Raw genomic sequence first — 21,959 nt, 5'->3', positions numbered from 1 at the left:
GTAATTGAGACTCTGGGAGAGAATTTCAGGAACAGATTTACAATGTACCTTCCCAACAATTTTCTTCATTGATGCATTCTTGCCCCCTACAGCCATAAGAAATTTGAGGATGACGACACATATTCTGATAAATTTTGCTAGCGTGCATATTCTGATTTTGCTAGCGTACATTACTTGCTTTCCATTCTCAGACGACTGTGCCTTTCCTTCCTTGAAAAGCTGCAATTTTCAGACTTGGGGCAATTTAATTTGGTAATTAACTCTGAGCAGGGGAGAATTTCGGGAATAAATAAATTGACAAGAAGTTTCATTAATGCACAGAAAGTTAAGACTACAACACTTTATCTTCTAATAACAGTTGCTACTGCGAGCAAATTTTGCATATTTTTCATCACTCAGTAAATTGCTTTCCATTCTGAAACAACTACAACAAATCCGGAGGAAAGGAAGTTCAAGAGTTCTTGAACAGCAGCCCGCCCATCAATCACCTCATCCATGAAGCGGGGCTGGAAACTGCATTATTTATCATCTTCTGCCTTTCCCTCCTTCGAAGCACCCGCAAATTTGGTGATTTTGCTTTTGTGGTTTCCTTGGAAGATCTGTACATAAAAGAATCACATATCACTCACACAATAGGAGATGGGAAAAAAAGTACGAAGGTTTGTAAAATTTTAGTTTTCTTTACTTCTTGGGGCAGAATGGATGGTCAAAGCTTGGCACAGTCCTTGCATGAGGAACCATTGTTCTCCTCAATTGTTTTAGTGCCTTCTCTTCCTCTACCTGCAATTCATAAGTTAGTACGTTATCATTAAGCCAGTAACATAGCATGAAATTGCAAACACATCTATACAGTATTCCTCAATACCATTCTTGCAGCTTCACTTTCCTCTCTGTATCTCTTGTATAATTGTTCTTTCTCCTTCACCTGAAAAGAATCATATATTGTTGGAATAAAAGGAAAGCCACTCTTTTTCACTGAACTTTACCTGTTGGAATACAAGTTCAAATTAAAATAGATGAACTTTACCTGTTGATCAAATTCTGCTCTATCAACAGCCCTGTGATCCGTGTGGAGATTAAATTGTTGAACTTGTGTAAGGGGTTTCCGCACTTTCTCTGGTAGTGGCATTGGGTCCCTGCAAAATACCAGCAGTGGAAATAAGAAAAGAATGGTTGACTTGTATGAAAAGGAGCAATACAAGCACGAGAAGTTTGAATCCTTCAATGTTGCTTACTCTTTTGTGACTGGCTGTGCTCTGAATATCCTCGTATTGGCCTCTTCTTTCTCAATCCTCTGTCTTTCATCCATTTCCCTTCGCATTTCCTCCTCATGTCTCACTAGACTCTCCAACTGGAAAGGTTCTGGTTTTGTGCATGGTTTTGACTCCGGTTTAGGAGGAATCTGCATTCGAATTGCCTTAACATTTACTATCATTTCATGAATGCTTGCAACTAAAGTGAAACGCATGTTGATGAATGTATGTACCACAGGATAGTCAGTAGTATAAGGATATGGATTAGCCTTCGGAATCCTGGCTCTTTCCTCATCCAGCTGCTTCTGCATCAGGTCCATTACAAATTTCCTATCCTTCTCAGCCCCCCTTTCCTGAGATCAACATCAAATAAGTAAAATTAAATTGCCTCATATTACTAATGCCTTTCACTCTATGGCCACAGGAATGAGTAATACCTCAGTGTGGAGATGGAATGGATTTGGTAGTGTGTTTCTTGGAACTGGATTGTCAATGCGGGGTTCCAAGTTTAATGAAAGCTAAAAAAGAAAAAGAATACGATGAGAATTTCTCACTGTAAAATTCAAGGTCAAGAAGTTGCACTTCTTCCATTAGGTTACCTTGTCAAACATATCAGCAAAATCAGCTGGTGGCGGAATCCTCTCATTTGTGGCAAAGTGAAATTCTTGAGGTATAGTGACTTGTTTCTTTGCATTGCAGAAAATCCCCAGTTCTCCTTTACTTTCAAATATCTACACAAAAACGGCATCTCGTTTAGGATACTAAGGTTGTAAAATGAATCTCAATATCCATTGAGAACGCGCATGTTTTACCTTCTTATTCAAAGGCCTAGCCTTAAATTTAGGGATTTTTTCAAGTTCCTCCTTCTCAAGCTCCAAAGAACTTTTCACCTTTGGTGGCCGGGCCCTCAAATTAGTGTGAAGAAGAGGAGTTTTAGGTTCAGTAAGGTGAGGCTTCCACTGATTATTCTGTCATGAAATTGGAAAAGTGGTAAGTAAATATAACGACTTCTGCCAGGACAAATAACGATAACCACATTTTGATTGTGGCTGTTCCAAAACCTGATGGGACACCTCTGTTGAGGCCACGGAAGCTGATTCTGCATTCTGAGTGGCCCTTGCTGTTGTTTCAAGATGAAATTCCTGTGGAAGTTGAGACAAATAAGCCTAATCTATCTACATAAATTTATACAGAAAATGGTGCAGACAATTATTATTCCTTTATGCTTACCTGAAATTCAGGTGGTTGTGGTGTACTTCTTGGTAATGCAGGCAGTGTTGGAGCCTCCAAAATCTATATAAACAAATAAAAGTTTCACTTGGACTTGGAAGAAAATTGTGAATTTGGTGCACAGCCAGTGCAAAGTTTACAAATGAAAGTTTCACTTTTACTTGGAAGAAAATTGTGAATTTGGTGCACACGGAGCCAGTACACATGTACCTCATAAAGGCAACAGAAAGAAAAGTTTACCTTCTTGTTTAGAGGTCTAGCTTTGAACTTTGGAATTTTGGCCATCATCTCTTCTTCAAGCTCTGCAGTACTTTTTATTCTGACTGAGCGAACACGTTGAGCTGTTTCAAGTTCAGGCTCCTTAGGCCTTGTCAATGTGAGTTGAGGTTTCCTCTGGATAACAGAAGCAGCATCACCCTGAATTTAATGAAAGGAATTTGGGAAAGACAAAAAAAATAAAAAGAAGGGATAACATAAGGATTCAAAGAAACCAAATTTGACAAATTGAGAAATAGGGCTTCCATTTATTACCTGTGAGAGAGAACTTTTATTCCGTGGCAATGATAAGTCTCTAGTACTTGATTGGAACTTTTTCATCATCTCTGCCATTGAAACAAATGGTGTTGGTGCTGCTGATTCCCGAACGTAAACCTTAAGAGAGAAAAATAGTGTTTAATGCGTCACTTTCCAGAATCTTCAAAAATTAACAAACACATTAGAATTTTCATGAAAAGAACAAACAAACCTTTCTCCCTTCTTTCTGCATTTTATTAGCAACAGATGAAATGGAATGGCCACTTCTGAGACCCAGTTTTGACTTGTGATGCAATGGTTGTGGGGGTTTAACATTAAGAATCTGGAATTTCAATAAAAATATTATAGTCTGTTCAAAGCAAGACAAATCAAAACAAACAGTAGTTCAAAGAGAACAACATAGTAGTCCTAATAAATCACCTGTCTGGATCTTCCTCCTTCCAGCTTCTGGCGTTTAATGGCCTGGTTCTCTTGAGCTAAATTGGGAGTCCCAGCTGCATTTTTTACATTTGCATCTCTGTATAACAAAACAAGTTACACTACCTCATCAGTTTGGTTAAAACAAACAATTTCAACACACAGAAGACTAACAGAAAGTTTGTTTAAGAACCTTCTGACACTTTCTGGTCTAGAGCCTTTAACTTGTGAGGACAGTGGTTGACTCTTCATCTTCAGTGCTGATGGATTCCTTACCAAACTAGCTATGTGTTTAGCTGATTGGTGCTTCTTGGAATTGAGTCGACCTTCCTTTTGAGAAGACATCTGTGGCGGCTTAGGGGTGTAGCAAGTTTCAGTTTTACTGTTCTCTCTACCATGGGCAGCAGGTTCAATTTGGATAGAAGTAGAGCTTCTGGCGAGAAAAACTGAAGTCAGCGGGAGAAAATGCAACAAAGGAGACTAGAATAATGAGAACAGTTACAATCTGTTTTGACTTCGTACTAGCAATTATTTTCTCCACAATTAGCCTTGCCTATCTTTCTTTAGCCATCTTATAGTATCTTATGGTTGATACAAAAAGAATTTTATAGTTGGTAACGGTTTTTCTTTAGCCATTTTATAGTTGATACTTGATAACAAAAGCATTCCATTTAGTTTCAGTCCAGGCAAATGATAAAAGACTTCAGTAATACAAACCTTTTGGTTTCTTCACTGCATATGGTTTCCTTATCCTGGTGACAAGAACCATTGACAACAAGGTTTGCATTGTTTTCTTTGTTTGCCTCATAAAGTGTTGTTTCTTCTTCCCTAGTTTCAGTAGGTGGCATGACCTCTGATTGAGATTTAATCTCTGAGGAAGAACTAGCAGCTGCTGAATCTGATGATTCTGTGACCTGCAATTTAACAAAGTGAAGAAATATTAAATCAGATAACTGTATCAATCCTCTAATGTTGTTCAAAAATTTAGCACACAGATCCATTCAAAGGAAAAAAAAAAAAAAAAAGTAAACAGATAACAGCATCATCACCTTTGGCATTTGGTCCGCTTCACTAAAATCACATAAGCTCTCAACCTTAAATGATCTTCCTGTCTTAATTCTCGGCATAAAAGCTGCATAAATAAAGGGTAAAAAAAAAGATTAAAGATTCTACACAGCAAAAATAGAAAGGAAAAATACACTAAAGAACCCCTGAACATTTCCTTTTTTTTGCTACTGATCTCTTCAATTGAAGTTTAACATAATTTGTCTAAATATAAAGAAGATAGAATTTCTCTTAAGAAAGACTACGGATATAATCAGATAATTAAAACTTCCATATAAAAAGGTTACAAACATAAGATAATAAATATGCATTTGTTTAATGTGAAGGCATTAGGAACAAATAGTAATGTTCAAGTGATTTCTAATAGATTTTGCCAAATAGAAATTCAACCACAAGTGCAGTGCAAAATAATTATGCCATTATTATTGTTATTTGATGTATTTGAATCCATATAGAAAATTTCACATGCCTTCTGCATTTCTAATAAATGACTCCTAGGAAATGGATAGATCTAATTATGAACCTAGTTGCCCTATCTACTATGGAACCTATTTTTACAGCTGTCCATCATAGTCCTCATCAAAATTACGGTAAATTTTCTTATTTTCATGTATTTTCCTCGCAGCCGAACAGATTGTGGAAGAATTCAAATCAGCAACGCAATGAATTTGCGAAATCTTTAACATCTCCTTCCTTGTATCTCAATTTAGAATTCAAACTGTTCCAACCCATGATATGGATGAATTTAACACGAGATCATGCGAGACAAATAGAAAACCCTAATGTTTGAACCTAGCATAGGATTCATTCCAAACTCCATGTGGAACAATTAAAACCCTAAGTCTAAGAAAGAGAGAGAATGAGAGTATCAACAACCAGGAGAAAAGATGAAGAAGAAAGGAATCTTACGGGAAGGGGCGTAGCTGAGAGCGGTGTCAAACCAGAGTTCGGCTTTACGCTTATCTTCCTCTGATTCACCCTTGATGAAATCGTAGAATCTTGGTGCTGAAAACTCATAGGTCTCGTCTATCATTGTCATTGCTATGACGTCTGCGCCGCTGGATTCTCTGGCCACCGCCATAGGAAATTAATTCCGATTAGAGATAGAGGGTGGAATTGGGAAGTAAGGAGTACTTGGGCTTTTCGCTGATTAGGTTAGGCGAAGGAGAGAGTATCTTTGGTAGTAAATGAAGGTAGAGAAGAAGAGAAAAGGGGATCTATAACGGTCAAAAATTTTGAATTTTGGGGCCAGACCAACCAACGGCCAATTCGTCACTCCAGATATGAGGCGTCTCCCCCAACGGTCATATTTCTGGCTCTGGAACGCGTCTTAACGGTGCCGTTTTATTTCTCCCACCAATCAATGGGTAGGATTTTTTTGGAGGATATTCTTATATATACCTTAATTTTTTTTATGATGATATAAATTACATTAATTAGTTGAACTTAATAATTAAAAAAAAAACTTCATAAAACATGAATTAAAAAAAATAAATATATATAAAAAATTAATAATATTTAAATTTGATAAGTTCGATTCAAAATCAAATTAACTTAACCTAAATCATAATCAGATTAATACTTCATATATTCAAATCAGAATTACATTAATATTAAATTAAAATTAAAATTAAATTAAAATTAAAACTAAAACTAAAATTTAATTTAATTAAATTAATTGGAGTTGGGATTATGATGAATAAAATAATCTAATATCATATGATGGTATGAATCTGTTGGAATGAATGGCATTTTTTTAAAAAAATTTATGTTATCGCACATGAACAGAAAGTGAAAAGGTGAACTGAACATTCTCTCATGGTGCTCATTATTTTGTATTTTCTTTCTAACCAAGAATAAGAAATTCTCTAGTCATGGTTCTTCGACTTTAGTATCTCACCATTCTTGTTCTTGATAAATCATTACTTTAAACATTATTTCATTTCCAAGTCATAGTCCTGCTTGAAAGGAAATGCAGCTGGAATGTTCAAGCAATTGGCAGAAGCATCTCAACAATTAGCAGTAATTCAGGGAGCATGATAAGTAACCAACTAACTGCTTTTGGGTTCAAAAAGAAAAGGCTGAAGTTGAAAAACTCAGTTGATTAAGCCATAAACTGTAAATGAATCGTCTTGTTTCGTTCCTGATAGTTACAGTCCTAGTTTCAGGATCAGCTATGAGTTATCAGAAGCAATGGGATTTCAGTTATTGTGGAGATGTGGTCAGCAACTTCATTCCATGCTTAGGATTTATTCAAGGGCAAATGGATGACCCAACAAAGGAATGCTGTTGGGGTGTCCTGACACTCAATAGTATAGCAAAGCAGAATCATAGTGCTCCACAGATTATCTGCAAGTGCATCGAGGAAATTGCACTTGGTATTAAAAAAAACAAAAATCACTTTTTATCTTCTTTTCTGCTTCCCTGAGCAAAATTTTCAGTCAGAAATTGACTTGGTATATTTCTCTTTCTTGATTGCAGGATTTAGTAAAAGGACAAAGTATTCTAAGACTTGTTTTGAGGCTATAGTACCAAGCCAACAAGATGTGTAGTTTAGGTGGATAATAACAGTATTACTGTTCTGTCTCCTTTCCTGAAACTGCAAACGTTACTTGTAAAAATAAAAACATTAAAAAGCATTAGATGTTATAATAGATTACAACTGTGCATGGATTTACCATAGCCCTCCTACATTCCCACTGCAGCTAGAGTCTCAAGGAATAAGAGTCAGATTACCATAGCTTCCAAATCAGCTCTTTGATTGAACATAGAACATTTTACAAAGCTTTCAACTGTTGAAATTTCTATTTAAAATTGAGTGGGTGCTTGTTTGAACAATTAAAGACAATGACTTAATGCTTGAAAATAAGCCTAGCTATCCTGGATGGAATTTGTTTCTGCCCCTAACAGGTTGAGGGGAGAAGGACTTTTGTTTTACATTCTGATGAATGTAGAAATGCAGAACTTGTTTAACCTTATGGTTGAATTGCAAACACGGAAAAGCTTCTCAATTGCAGTACGGAAGGAAATTAACTCCCTCAAGTTATGTGAAAGGACTCATTTCAAATGCATTCCTACTTACGTATAAAATTTTTAGCAAGCATGCTAGCTATATAATCACCTTAGTGACTCCATTACCTAATAACTCTTCACACAGGAAACTAGCAATGGCTCACATTGTTCTGATACTTATTCTCCTAGTTTCAGGGTTGAGGAGCATGGTTCAGCCTGTCACGCTTGAAAATGAGAGCCCCCAGAGGCAACATCTGGAAAGGGAATCTTTGTGTGAGCCAGTGTTCGAGTACTTCCCCGCTTGCATAGATTTTCTCACAAGCACTAAATGTGAAAAACCATCTTTCCAATGTTGTGTCAATGTTGCTGAACTAAATTTATTAGCTAAGGAAGGAATTGGACCACGGTGGATTTGCTGGTGCATTGAATACATGGTGGAAGGTCTGAAGCCTCCGTTAAATGCCACCCGTATCAGTGAACTTCCAATTAAGTGTCACACACATCTTAGTTTCCCCATTTCTGAGGGCATGGACTGTGACAAGTAAAGTTGACTTCTCCCTCCCTCCCCCTTTCTCTCTCAAGGTGTATTTCTGACTAATTAATTAATGTTCTTGACTTGCTGCTGCACAGGGTTTAAAAGACAATAATGGGTTTGTAAGCACCAGCTGGCCAGAGCAGCCTTAGATGCTAGTACAAAGTTATGTTCAGCTATGAAACTGAGAAAATAATTAGTTATGTATCCGCAAATTCACGCATCAGCACAAGAAATTTCTAAGTGTTATAATGTATCATTTTCCTTGTGAAGGTGAATACATGCTTGAAGTTATTGTTGGACCCCTTCTTGACCAAATTCAGTAACAAAATTTAAGCATGAACACAAGCTATAATGATTCTTATCACATGGTGGCCATTTGTACCCATACCAATGTGAGATTGTGTATGTTATCACAATCCTTCAACAAAATGTAGCAAACCTCATTAACCAAAGCATGCAATGCCATACCTAAACTCATGGACTGTGACCCACAGCCATGGATTTGCCTGTGCATTGAACTCATGGTGAGGCTATCCGTTGAGTGCTTCCCCAGTCAATGAACACCCTCAAGTGCCATACTCATCTCCATTTCCCATTCCCAAGTCCACATGAATATGTCATGGCTAATTAATGAGAGGAGAGAAAAGTGTGTGTGTTTGACCCTTTTCAATGTCTCTCCCATTATTAAAGAATTTTAATTTAATAATACTTAAATCATCTTTAAAATTTTAAAATCTGGATTTTGAATTTCTAACTCCAATAAATATTAAAAAAATCTATTTCACCATAAATTTTTTAAAGAATTATCAATGAAGATATTCTTTATTGAATATTAAAAATTTTTCTTACTTAGACTGATTTATCATGAATTTAAAATATAAGATATATGAAAGAATTCACTTATAAAATTAGTGAATCTCACATATTTATTTTTTGAATTTATAATAAATTAAATCTAAATAAAAATTTTACAATTACTAATTACTGGTGTAGTTGAAAGTTGAATGAGCATCTTTAAAGTCGAGTTTATTAGCAATTCTTGGTTGTCCTGTTGCAAAAATGTAATATTGACATAAAGTATTGTTTGGAAAATTAATTCTCAACTTCAATTCAGTAATCCAAGGAGCACAATATTTACATGTTAACCAACAAAACCAACCTCCTCAAACCATCTATTTGAAGTCCACCAGCTTTAATTTGCTGCTTCATCCAAACCCAAAAGGAGAAAAGAAATAATGTTTCAGCTTCTTTCATGCTTAACCCTTGTTCTTCTTACCTTCCTACTCTCTGGATCGACCATGGCTGCTGGAGAGTACAATTACTGCTCAAGGTTGTTCAGGGACTTCCTTCCATGTTTACGTTATGTGGGAGGATTATCTCAGGACCCAACAAGGAATTGCTGCCAAGGCATCAGAAAACTCAATGGAAGAGCAAAACTTAATAGAGAAGGTCGAAAGAAGATTTGCCAATGCATTGAAGATATGACCTATGTCATGAACTTAGCATTTGTTGCCTCTCATGTTGTTTCTCTTCAAGACAAGTGCAATTTGCACTTGAGTTTCCCAATTTCTAAGGGTCAACGATAAATGCAACGTGTCTTATATTTAAATTTAAAGATAATATTATTTGTCTTATAATAAAAAAAAAAAAAATTTTTAAATATTAATTTTTTTTATGAGAATCTTTTCTTCTTTAAAATGAGACACGTATAATTCCTTTGAAAAAAGGGCAGAACACGTATGTATCCAACTGGCAATATCATCAGACCGACACCGACATATGTAATATGAGTGAAGGATCGATGAAGCCAACCAAGTTGATTGAAATAAGCTTTTATTTTTTATTATTATTTTTTTAATTTTTTACTTCACCAACTTTTTGGTCCAAATAGGTATGCAATAAATTTTTTGCCACATGGCCCATAGATTCTCTAAATGATTTTCGAAGAAATTTTATAATGAAATAAAAATTTCAAGGCATTTTAAATAAAATAATAATGCCTGCGTGTGTTTTTAATTAATTTTAAAAAAATATTTTTTTAAAAATAATAATTTTAATTTATAATTTTTCTATAGAATTAAGAAAATAATTTTAATATAACAATAAAATTATTTCATTTATGATTTAAAATTTATGAATTTAAATTTTAAGGTAATGTTTTTGTTAATAGGGATGACAATAGGACAAGATACCCATAAAAATTATCTTATCTAAATTTAAATTTGATTAATATTTTAAAAACTTAAATTTATCTCTAATCTCATTAAAATTTATTCTCAATTATTTAAATATATTCCAAACTTGATTATTATTATCTGATAAATATTAAAAATTGTTTAATTTTATAATTTTTATTAATAATTTATATTTTAAAATTTTAATAATTCCATAAAATATTTCAATTTTACTTTATATAAAATAAAATATATAAAAATTTATAAATATTATTATAGAAAACATAATTAAATATTATATAAACGGGTTCGGATGATAGATACCCAACATGTAAAACCCAAATCAATATGAATTTCATCATGGATATTAAATTTCAAATCCTAAGTTGTCCCAAACTCGATCATATATTATCCAAACCCGTCTCACTAAAATTCAACTAAATCAAATACATATAAAAATCTAATTCATTGTCATCCCTACTTATAAATCACTATTTTCTGAGTGGATGATATTATCTTATGGCCTATCAATTTGTGTTCACATTCTGTAATATCTTAATTAATTGGGTGGTAGCAATTACACTAATTATTAATATATTTTTATCTTGTGAGTGTGAATGCTATGCACTTGCTGTAATCCATTTTTCATGCGCTTTAGATTGAAGCCTTTGCTTTTGTCATTGCAAGGGATTGATGTGTATTCTCATTGGCCTTTCCTAAAATTAATCATCCCTTTCACATTCATAATCATCATAAAGGTGAATTTCACAAGAAGAACCCCCTTTTCTTTCCTTTATTATTATTTTTTTATTATTTTTGAAACTACTTTCATAAAAAATAAAAAATTTCAATCATATCCTTTCACATTAAAATAAACTACAAATTTATTCATTTAAATCTTTGAATATACTCATTTAAAAATAATTTTAATATGCACTTTCCTATAATAATTTTATACATTCAAAATTTTAAATAATTTTAAAACACTTTTTAATACAATTAAATATAATAAATAAAAAAGAAAATTCTATCTATATTAATTAGACTAATCCCATTAAATTGGATTAAATATAATTTTAATACATATTTATACTCTTTTACTATTTAGGATTAAACTGTGAAACACCTGAATTAAAATCATAATCTATTAAAAACTTAAATTTATAAAATTTACAATAATTAAATATAAATTAATTAAAAATTAGAAATGATTCCATTTATTATTGATTGTATTCTAAATTTTCGTTGATAATAATTATTTTCTTAAGAATAAATTTATCATTTTATGAAAATTTAGAGCACAATTAGTAAAATTTAGATTTTATTAATGACATTATTAACTTATGTTTAATTATTATAATTTTTATAAATTTAAGTGTTTAATTATGTATGTATGTATCTTATAATTTTACAATGCAAGGCACTATATCCAATGAATCTTTATTGACTGTTATCTTTGCTAAGGCCAATCTTGTCAACATCCATTGATAACCAAATTCCATTTATCTAAAATAATAACAAACAGCTCTCTCCACTAATAATTTGAGAGGCTCTAATAACCCTTTACTTTCAACCTTTTAAAAGTATTTTCTTAACTTTTTGTAAAGTCCCTTATATTGGCTCAACTTTTACACACAACAATGACATTATTACATATAGTTAAATTGGCTTATATAAACATTGTTTTACAATTACTAGAAAGGGTGATGATAAATATATCAATCCTATGTTCATCTATAGATAACTTCACCTTTATTATTAAATTAAAATATTATAATATATTATTTTTATCTATTATATTTAATTTTTCTTTGAGTGTATTTATAAAAAATTTGAATTCACATAAAAATAAATTTATTTACTGTTAAATTAAATTTTGAGTTTATTTATTATTAAATTAAATTTTTATATATAAATTTATGCATTATATATATATATTTTAATTAATTTTATACATATATTAATATAAATATTTAATTTAATAATAATTAAATTTATTTTTATATGAGATTTAGCTTATATTAAAATTTTTTTTAAATTATTAGTCATACTTAAAAAATTATTTTTTTTAATTAATTGAATCTTGAATAAATATAAATTTATAATTTTAAGAATAAATTCAAATTCAGTTGTCTCTTATTTATTTTTTTTATTATATTAATGACTTGATTTATACAAATTAATTTTGAGTTCAGTCACTATCAAAATTAATTAAAAAAAACAAAAGTTGATGGTAATGGGTGGTGTGGTAACAGGAAATAAAGAAATGGAGGTGACGAAAGGTCGTCGGCAAGAACGCGTGGTGAGGAGATGAAGTTAAGAACGCGGCCGATGTATATAAAGTCACCGGCAGGTCACGTGTTCATTAGTAAAACTCCACCTATATATTTTAATTTTCTTCTTCCTTCTATCTCGATCTCTGCAAACCTTCTTCCTTCTTTCTCGTTCTCTGCAAACCTCAACACAAAGCTCTCTCTCTCTCTCTCTCTCTCTCTCAAAGATCACTCATTTTCTTACCACCATGACTAGCAGAGAAATTCTGCACAAGATGAAGGTTAGTATTCTTCTTACTTAAATGGTTTCTTCTTGCTTAAATGGTCACCTGTACTTGCTTTGATATGTTTTATGTTTAGTTTTTTATGTTGTAATATAGCAGTTTGTAGAAATGATTTTTAACTCCAGTGATTAGATTAGTAGTTCTTGTAAAGAGTTTTACTTTTCTGTTGAAAATATTGTAAGAGTTTGTGGTTTTAATTTTTTTAAATGACTGTTTTCACTCTGTTTCTTTGGGGCGTTTGGTAGCCAGAAATAATCTGCTAGGAAAGTGATTAGGAATATTCCAGTTGTTTGTTCAGAAATGTTCATTCCCAGGAATGGTACACTCCCAGGAATGTTAAACTCTGGAAAATTTTCAATTCCTAAATCTATGGTCTCATATGTATCTCATATATACTTTCCCATGTGTACGAAAGAATTATTTTTCAGGGGGAAAGTTACTTTTTTGTAAGTGTGAGAAATTAGTAAAAAAAAAAATAAAGAAGATAAATATGGATATTAATGTCCTCATTTATAATAACATTTACAAAAGCTAATTATTATGAATCTTCTCTAAAGTCTCCACTGACAAAAGATTCTAGATGATGATCATGAGTTGGTGATGCAGTGTTGGAAGAGGGTTTTAAACTTAGGAATTATAATCATTGTAGAATTGTGAAGTTTTGTTCTCTATTATTTTATTTAGAAACTTCATTTTCTGGAAACCATAGGCAGGAAAACTTTCTATACTTCATTTTGCAATTTAAAAAAAAAAAAAATTGTGTGGTGATAGGCCATGGCTGTTTACAGATGTGAAGTTGCATGGCTGCAACTGTGATTTTAGGTGTCATGTACCACTTTAGTTGTCATCACATGAACCTTATTGTTGTGTATTTCTAATTATATTCTAAGATGCTAGTATATTCTTTTAATTCAATGTTTCATAAATGGAGTACTAAAGATTTTATTGGAGGGAAAATAGGAAAACATAGAAACCAAAATTTTGCTATGTGAATATGTCTTTTATCACAGTTAAATTAATAAAGAGTTGAAATTTTGACTTTTGTGCTAATTTGTGAAATTGGCTCAAATTATTATCTTCAATGCCTGCTACTGACACTTGACATTTCTACTAAATGTATAACAAGAATTTAGTGCATGACTTCAATTTCAAGTATGTGCAGTTTGATCACTCATAGTTGCAGTGCTTAAAATTAACAAGGGTTTAAAAACTATACTTTCGTTATGAGTTCTTAAGCGCTTTAATTTTTTAATAATTTCTCATATGCGAAACATTAACTCATCTTGGATAAATTGTTTATATTATTTTTCAGGTGAAGGCCGGATTTTGTTCATCGTCTGAGACAGGAAAAGGCAAAAGCAAAATGTCAAAGCATATCACACATGGTTATCACTTGATGAAGGGAAAATCAAATCATGCCATGGAAGATTATGTATTTTCTGATTTCAAGCAAGTAAATAACAATGAGTTGGGTTTATTTGCAATATTTGATGGCCATTTGGGCCATGATGTTGCAAATTACTTGCAAACCCATTTGTTTGACAATATTTTGAAAGAGGTACTTATCAATTTTATTTAAATTCTATTCCATTTTCTTACATTTGGTTTATTGTAAGTGTTATGTCAAGTCTCTTGCTACCTGTTTGGCGGCCAATACTCTTAATTACTTTTCTTAATAAAGCACCTATTTTTTCCTTTGCTTTCTTGTGAGCAGCATGACTTCTGGACAGATACAGAGAGTGCAATAAGGAGAGCTTATCATACAACGGATGTTGAAATACTGGAAAAAGCATTTGTCTTGGGTAAAGGAGGATCAACTGCTGTTACAGCAATCCTGATCAATGGTCAGAAGCTGGTAGTAGCAAATGTGGGAGATTCTCGGGCTGTCATATCCAAGAATGGCGTGGCCAAACAACTATCTGTCGATCATGAACCAAGCAAAGAAAAGAATACGATAGAGAGTCGTGGTGGTTTTGTGTCAAACCTTCCTGGTAGGTAAAAGTTTGCAATATCAAAGTTTCTGTTTTACACTAAATAATCTTTTGAACTTTGGGTTTCTTCTTCTCCAAAAAAAAAAAAAAGGTTTCTAAATATGGTTGGTCATCCAGTCTGTTTCCTTTGTTTTCTCCATGAAAAATTGCTCTTTCGTGAATTTGTTATTTCTTAAGTATTTCAGCATGTATCTATTTGGTAGAAATGGACTTTCCAGCCATTTTTTGAGATATTACAATTAGCATCTTGGTTAAAGGCACACTTGCAGGAACATAAATATATTTATATATGTTATAACTGGGAGCAAGTGTTAGAATAAACATAACCAGTAATCTTGCGTGTAGGGGATGTTCCACGTGTTGATGGACAGCTAGCCGTTGCAAGGGCATTTGGTGATAAGAGCTTGAAGATACACCTTAGTTCAGAACCTGATGTGGCTGAAGAGACAATCGATGATGACACAGAGTTCATCATTCTGGCAAGTGATGGGATATGGAAGGTTGGTCAAACACTCTTTATTGTTAATTATTACATTTTCTGTTTTACTTTGTAAGAAAAATGATAAGATAAACTTGTAAATAATGAAAAATCAAAGTAACAAAAATCAAAGCTGATTTTTAGTTGCTAGCCTTTGTTTTCTAGACCTGACCAATCATAGGATAAAGCTTTAGGTTTTTGTATTCTAATATCTATTAAAATTCATGTAGGTGATGTCAAACCAAGAAGCAGTGGATACTATAAAAGACATCAAAGATGCTCATTCAGCTGCAAAGCGCTTGATAGACGAGGCAGTTTCTAGAAAAAGTAAGGATGACATATCTTGCATAGTTGTAAGATTTCAGTGATAATATCTATGAACAATTGAAGTTTGTTTTCCTTTAACTTGTGAAAAATCAACAATAATATGTTTATACATAACTTTGTTTCCTTTTTAGGTGATATCAATTTGTTTCCTTTTTAGTTGTAGAGATTATCAGAACTTGCAACATTTTGTTGCATGTACAATAGAGCAAATAAAAAATGCATGTTTTGCTTGAAATTCTCTCATTTGTTGAAGTTACGAAATTATGTAAAATGTTTCTCTGATTCCAAAAAAATAGTTGCATTTTCTTAGTCATCTCGTCTTTGTAAAATTAATTATCATTGTTGTATCAAGTTTCTCAAAAGTCAAGGCGCAGCTGGGAGCTAGCTACAAACCCTGTTTTGTAATTGTGAACTTATCAGAACTGCAGTTGCCATAGTGGTGAAATTAAATGATTGTGGAAATAGATGAAGGTGGACAGTTCTCATATTAATGGGCATATGGCATATACTGACGGAAGGGAACCAATGGAGCTCTTCTCCTCCTCCTCCTTATCTTACCCAGGAAAAGGGGAAATTTATTTTTCTTATTCACCCAATTTGAAAAATCATGGTTCGCCTAAACTTTTTGATGTGTTATGATGACAATTAAAAAAAAAAATTTGTTGATTAAAGAAAATTAACGATAATTTTGTTTCACTTCATGCAATTCATCCAGAGCATTTGGATTGCCATGTTATTATGTTCTAGTTCTTCTGGGATTATAAAAGCAAAAAATTTATCGGATTGGCTTGTTTCTAATGGACATATTTGCTATACGTCAGCATCCCATATCTGAGCTGAAGGTGTTAATTATCACACTGTTAAACTCTTTCTGGTTGTTGGCATTACCAGTGTGTGAGCTAATTCTGTAAAAGAGAAAAGAAGTCAGTAAACATATATTTGCCGAGTGTCAGTCCTTTGGAGAGTGAAAAATGGGGCTTAACTGTCACAATCCATGTCATTAGAGATGGGGAAACTAGGGATCACACCACAATAGCTAGAAAGTGAGGTGATGCGAGAGGAAATTGGCTGACCTTCATCATAGACCATTTCTTCAATACATTGACAAATCGTCCGTTTACCTTTTTTTGGGTCTGCAATCTTATTAAGGTCTTTGAGCTGAATGCAAAAACCCCATAAGTGTGTTGGTTCAATCCCCTGTAGGAAGCTCATGCATGGAAGAATGTCCCATACCACATCTGCACAATTGAGGTCTGTCCATGACTGAGCCGTGATTGATTTTAAAACTAGGGATAAAACTATGAGGAGCAGAACCTTATGCATCATTGCCAGCTTTTATAACCCTTTGAAAGGTATATCAGTGATGCACAAAAATATTATGCAAAACTCTCAAGTCTTGTATCACTAGACCATGTCTTGATTGGTGCATTATTCTTACTAGTTTCCTTAATAAGGTAGTTGTCTTCCTAATCAAATTCATGTCATGCATACTTACTGCTCCATGAATTACTGAAACTATGAAGAGTCCTTGTCAGAAACTACTGAACAGTGAACCATTAAGCTTGTTCTCATTAGTGAGGTAAGATATAGGAAGTTCCCAGTGGAAACCTGCCAATGAAAGACCCAAAATTAAAAGTGTATTGAAAAAACTGGGTCTTGACCTGTTCACAATATGTAATGAGACCCCAAGAAAGACTCATCCAAATAATTGGACTCTACCAATACTTGAACCTTCACACACCCAGAAACTAATGTCTCGTTTAGTTCAAGTTGTCTACTTCCTGAGACAGGAAGCGACTTCCTTGATTTACCAAGGAGTTGAAATAAAAAGTTAACCAAGTGATTCTTAATTTTTGAGTCATTTGAATTTTTATCATTTTGAACTTTGCACATAATGAAATGAGTTATGAATCGACTGGATTGGAATTGAGTCGAAAGTTGTCACCTTTGATTTAAACTCATTGATTGTGTGTGTTAGCTGCAAGATTTAGCAGTGAGGTTTGGTTGGTTGATAGTTCCCAATCAAATTTCCATAGATTAAAGATTGGATTTGGATAGAGGATGATTTCCATCTGAGTATGGTGCTTTGTATTCTATAAGGTGAAAGGGAGAAGTGGATATCTGACTAACGTAAAGGCAATTGCCTTATACGACAAAATTTTATGACAAACAAAAAATATAAAAAAAAATTCTCTATCTTTAAAATATATTTTCTGTATTATGATGAGACTGTGATTAAAATAGTTATTTTCAAATTATAATTATCATTATAGTTATTATTGAAAAAGCATTTTTTTGGTATACTAATATTAAAAATAATTTTTAATTATAAAAATATTAAAATAATAAAATTATTTTTTAATAAAATTATTTTTTTCTGAAAAAAATATATATTTTAAATCTTAAAACTCAAATTAAGTCTCAAACGTAAGCTATACAGAAATTCCAACAGCAATCTCATCTTCTAAAACTGTTGTCTTCCTTACTCTTTATGGCGTACAAGAAGACAATGAAGATAATTGAAGTGCTGTCCTTATTATTGTCATTTCATATTTTGATTTCTGTTCCTAAAATTAGGTTTATTGGTGCTACCTACCCTTTTATTTCTTTTTTTTTTTTTCCTTTTTTATTTTAATAATGTGAAAAGAATTAAAATATGAACAGAATCAAATATTAAAATTCAATTAATTCGTTTTAAAAAACAATTAGATTGATTCATTAATTTTGTTAATATATAAATTTTAAAAAATAAATAATAATTTATTATTATTATTATTTTAACTAATTATAATAATTTTTTTTTTCATTTGTTTTAGTGAAAAGAAATGCACCTTTGTATATTATCAAATATTTGCAATTAATAAAGAATTTGAAAAATAAATTAATTTTATTATGAAAAATTCTTGTTTAAATCATATCTATCATGTAAGGATAGCAATGGGTTTAAATTTTGTTGATATTCGATCTAATTGAATTCTAATAAGATGAATTTGAATAATATATAATTGGATTTGAATTTAAAAAATAATAGTCGTGATGGGTTCGAATTTTATATATTAAGTATTCGTTATTTGAATTATTTATGTAAATATTTAATTAAATATAAAATATATATTTTTCATTATAATATTTATAAATTTTATATTTTTATTTTAAATAAAATAAGATATAAATATTTTATAAAATTATTAAAATTTTAAAATATAAATTATTGACAAAAAATAAATTTTATGCAAATTATTATTTAAAATATATAAATTAAATGGGTTTTAGTGTTTTTTTTTATAATAATAATTGAGTTTGAATAGTTATAATAAATTTTAATCAGATTTAAAACATATAAGAATTTTAAAAATATTAATTAAATTCGAGTTCGAGTTCAGATAGGGTGATTTTACCAATACCCTATCCGTTACTATCCCTACTATTATATATTTAAGATATAAATAGTAAAATTCATATATACATAAATTTCATCGTATATCTTTTATCTTAGATCACAGTGGATCAGATTTAGATAAAAAATTTTTTTTATGAATTATTATTATTATTATTATTATTAAAGGTAGATAAATTTGCAAGAAACTTCACAATATTTAATCGTTCTTTCCTTTTTTTTTGTTGACTTTATATCATTAATTATGCAATTTAATATTAGTAAGATTATTTAATTACTACAAAATAGTAAGACAAATTTGGAGGAAATTGATTAATCTCATCTCATATGTCGGCTCAGTTAAGGCATATCCAAACGAAAATGGGGAGCCCAACTACCTTTTTCAAGTCTGCCATATCAAAATCAATTAATAAAATTTTTTTGTTATGCATATATTAATTAAAAAATGTATTTATTAACATAAAAAATATTGTGTTAAATGCTATTTATTAATTTAATATAATATTTTTTTAATTAAAATAATTTTATTTCTAAGCTGATAAAAAAATTAAACCTTTATTTATGTATGGTTTTCCATTTTGATTTCTTTTCCTCTTCTAGTAAAATCATACCGACCACAGTTTTCTTTCTTCTTTCTTTCAGTTAGCACATAGAGAGACTATGTCTGATTTCCAAAGTCACCCCATAATTACTGATAAAAAAAATATGTATTTTTATGAAAAAACAAGGTAGGGGGAAGCTAGCTGTTGCATACACATAGCAATTGCATTCCATGCTGAATTGTTAGAAGCTGACACCTACTCTTTTTGCATGTTCATCCCTAATGCCACGAAGCCACGCATCCCCTCATGCCTTGCCTCCATTCTTGTCATCTCTCTCTCTCCCTCTCTCTCTCTCTCACCAACCTTCATTTTCATATATATATATATATATATATATATACCCCTTTTGTTCCCTTCTCTATCAACACTACTCTCATGTCCACTTTCATCTAAAATTAACACTCTTACATATCTTCCTATCTTTCCCATTCTTGATTTCTTGTTTTCTATTGCAAGATGAGCACTATTTGTGCTGACCAACACAAGCTTTACCACTCCCATCAACTCTTTTCATCTTCTTCTTCCAAGAAACCCTTCAAAGACCTTGATATCCCTCCAAGAAAACTCCTCCTTGGCAAGAAAACCCTCCAAGAATCGCCTGATATTATGTCCCCTTGTTATAAGTCTAATCTCCAAAAGTTCCTTCCTTTTAATGACGCTACTAATGGTGACCATGATCATGGCAAAGTTTCCAATGAGGACTTGGATCCTTACTCTTCTGATCATTTCCGCATGTATGAGTTCAAGGTTCGCCGATGCAATCGCAGCCGCAGTCATGACTGGACTGACTGCCCTTTTGCCCACCCTGGTGAAAAGGCCCGCCGGAGAGACCCCAGGAAGTACCACTACTCCGGTACAGTCTGTCCTGAGTTTAGACGCGGAGCTTGCAGCCGAGGTGACACCTGTGATTTCGCTCATGGTGTGTTTGAGTGCTGGCTTCACCCTTCTCGCTATAGAACTGAAGCTTGCAAAGATGGCAAGAATTGCAAGCGAAAGGTTTGCTTCTTCGCTCACTCTCCTCACCAACTTCGAATTCTTCCTGAGGTTTCATGCGATGCTGATAAATACGATAAGAGTTTGGTCTTACCTTGTTCTTCTCTTAACCATGGGCATTGCTGCTGCTTGGCTTGCCATTCTATGATTTCCTCTCCTACTTCTACTTTACTGGGTATGTCCCACCTGTCGCCGCCATTGTCTCCGTCGTTGTCACCGCCTCTATCGCCTGGGAAACAGCAGTCAATAAATGGGTTTTCTCCAATTTCTCGATATAGTGATCGTTTGAGCAAGCTCAGGTCTGGACTTATGAGCTATAAAGATGTATTTACAGAGCTAATGACTTCTTTGGAGGCCATGAATGTCAATAATGAAGCAGCAGCTTCTGGTTCTTCATCAATTTCTTTTTCTGCAGCCAGTAACAGAAGTACAAACACTCCTTGGATGGATTCTTCATTCAATGGCGAAGATCATCATCATCAGCAGTTGATTCTTTCACCTTCAACCCCAAACCCTCGTGGGTCAAGGAATTTTTTCAGTGGAGATTGTTCAAGCAAGGGATTTAATATTGATGAAAAGATCAATAACAATGATGATAAGAATGGAGGTGCTGATCCTGATCTTGGATGGGTGAATGAGCTCTTGATGTAGAGGTTGCATGACTGATTGGGAATTAATATGTACATAAAGTGGTGCACCAGCCGTATATATACCATTATATATATGAGATTTGGTGTAAATTAATGGGTATTATTGTTTTTTTTTTCTCCTTATTTTCATGCAAGATCATGTTGATTTTCAAGTTGTTTCATTTTATGATGAATTTTGTTCTTCTTCTTGAAGAAGAGAATGATATATATATGCATCTATCTTTTGTACTGAAATTTAATGAAGTGTTGATGAAAATGATCTACTTTTGTTAGAACCCTAATTTAAGGATTGGAATTGGGTTTTTTAGATGCGATGCCAATGATAATATCTTAAGGGCAAGTTTGGTAACTTTGCCTCCAAGTTTGTAGTTCTCAGTAAGTGCAAGAGGAGGGATACTTGTATAATTAAATTTGTGCAAAGTAGCCATAAGTTTGAATGAAGCCAATTTTGAAGAGGACATTTATTTATTGAGAAAGACATTGGTGTGTATTTATCCATGACCCAACAACTCCTGCCCTTCATCAAGGAGCATAGGACCATTCAAGTGCATATAGAATCATTTATGTACTGTTTTTCTCACCTGCCCAGAGTAGTATTCAGATCTGAAAGATTTGAACTTTCAAGGAGGATGAAATCAATATAGAAAAAGGATTTAATTAAATTAAAATTAAATTAATTTGCAAAATATGAATTATTTTATGTTAAAATGAATTTTGAGTCATATGAGATATTGAATTAATCTT

At 32.3% G+C, this 21,959-nt stretch overlaps 5 protein-coding genes across 8 annotated transcripts; 4 read left to right on the top strand and 1 right to left on the bottom strand.

Moving 5' to 3' along the window:
* Window positions 1-277: 277 nt before the first annotated feature.
* LOC110665415 (protein TPX2) lies at window positions 278-5,787 on the bottom strand. 4 transcript variants are annotated; one of them, XM_021825515.2, is made up of 19 exons: window positions 5,409-5,787; window positions 4,484-4,566; window positions 4,152-4,348; window positions 3,628-3,867; window positions 3,438-3,534; window positions 3,229-3,339; window positions 3,015-3,134; window positions 2,724-2,876; window positions 2,484-2,546; window positions 2,315-2,395; window positions 2,066-2,221; window positions 1,853-1,984; window positions 1,691-1,771; window positions 1,487-1,606; window positions 1,236-1,402; window positions 1,028-1,136; window positions 866-925; window positions 686-780; window positions 278-599 (listed from the first exon to the last, which is right to left on the bottom strand). In XM_021825515.2, the coding sequence occupies exons 1-19, from the start codon at window positions 5,578-5,580 to the stop codon at window positions 485-487; spliced, it is 2,352 nt and encodes a 783-aa protein (XP_021681207.2). In that variant the 5' UTR covers window positions 5,581-5,787; the 3' UTR covers window positions 278-484. The 4 variants fall into 4 exon arrangements, with proteins under 4 accessions (XP_021681207.2, XP_021681208.2, XP_021681204.2 ...); XM_021825516.2 differs by having other exon boundaries at window positions 3,628-3,864; XM_021825512.2 differs by having other exon boundaries at window positions 2,724-2,900; window positions 5,409-5,786.
* An 834-nt stretch (window positions 5,788-6,621) lies between these two features.
* LOC131169436 (protein ARABIDOPSIS THALIANA ANTHER 7-like) lies at window positions 6,622-7,051 on the top strand. Its single transcript, XM_058128664.1, has 2 exons — window positions 6,622-6,877; window positions 6,981-7,051. Exons 1-2 carry the CDS (start codon window positions 6,622-6,624, stop codon window positions 7,049-7,051), a joined length of 327 nt encoding a protein of 108 aa, XP_057984647.1.
* A 580-nt stretch (window positions 7,052-7,631) lies between these two features.
* On the top strand, window positions 7,632-8,676 carry LOC110665396 (non-specific lipid-transfer protein 13-like). The gene is made up of 2 exons (XM_021825483.2): window positions 7,632-8,052; window positions 8,142-8,676. The coding sequence occupies exons 1-2, from the start codon at window positions 7,667-7,669 to the stop codon at window positions 8,146-8,148; spliced, it is 393 nt and encodes a 130-aa protein (XP_021681175.2). The 5' UTR covers window positions 7,632-7,666; the 3' UTR covers window positions 8,149-8,676.
* A 3,830-nt stretch (window positions 8,677-12,506) lies between these two features.
* On the top strand, window positions 12,507-15,808 carry LOC110665418 (probable protein phosphatase 2C 58). The gene is made up of 5 exons (XM_021825523.2): window positions 12,507-12,774; window positions 14,090-14,335; window positions 14,492-14,768; window positions 15,114-15,268; window positions 15,477-15,808. The coding sequence occupies exons 1-5, from the start codon at window positions 12,742-12,744 to the stop codon at window positions 15,612-15,614; spliced, it is 849 nt and encodes a 282-aa protein (XP_021681215.1). The 5' UTR covers window positions 12,507-12,741; the 3' UTR covers window positions 15,615-15,808.
* A 4,102-nt stretch (window positions 15,809-19,910) lies between these two features.
* On the top strand, window positions 19,911-21,449 carry LOC110665420 (zinc finger CCCH domain-containing protein 2). Its single transcript, XM_021825524.2, has one exon. The coding sequence runs from the start codon at window positions 20,029-20,031 to the stop codon at window positions 21,214-21,216; it is 1,188 nt and encodes a 395-aa protein (XP_021681216.1). The 5' UTR covers window positions 19,911-20,028; the 3' UTR covers window positions 21,217-21,449.
* The last annotated feature ends 510 nt before the right edge of the window (window positions 21,450-21,959 follow it).

This window comes from Hevea brasiliensis, chromosome 10, assembly GCF_030052815.1.
Source record: "Hevea brasiliensis isolate MT/VB/25A 57/8 chromosome 10, ASM3005281v1, whole genome shotgun sequence".
Classification (NCBI taxonomy): domain Eukaryota; kingdom Viridiplantae; phylum Streptophyta; class Magnoliopsida; order Malpighiales; family Euphorbiaceae; genus Hevea; species Hevea brasiliensis.
Note: the sequence above shows the minus strand (reverse complement) of the source record. Positions and strands in the feature narration are given on the sequence as shown.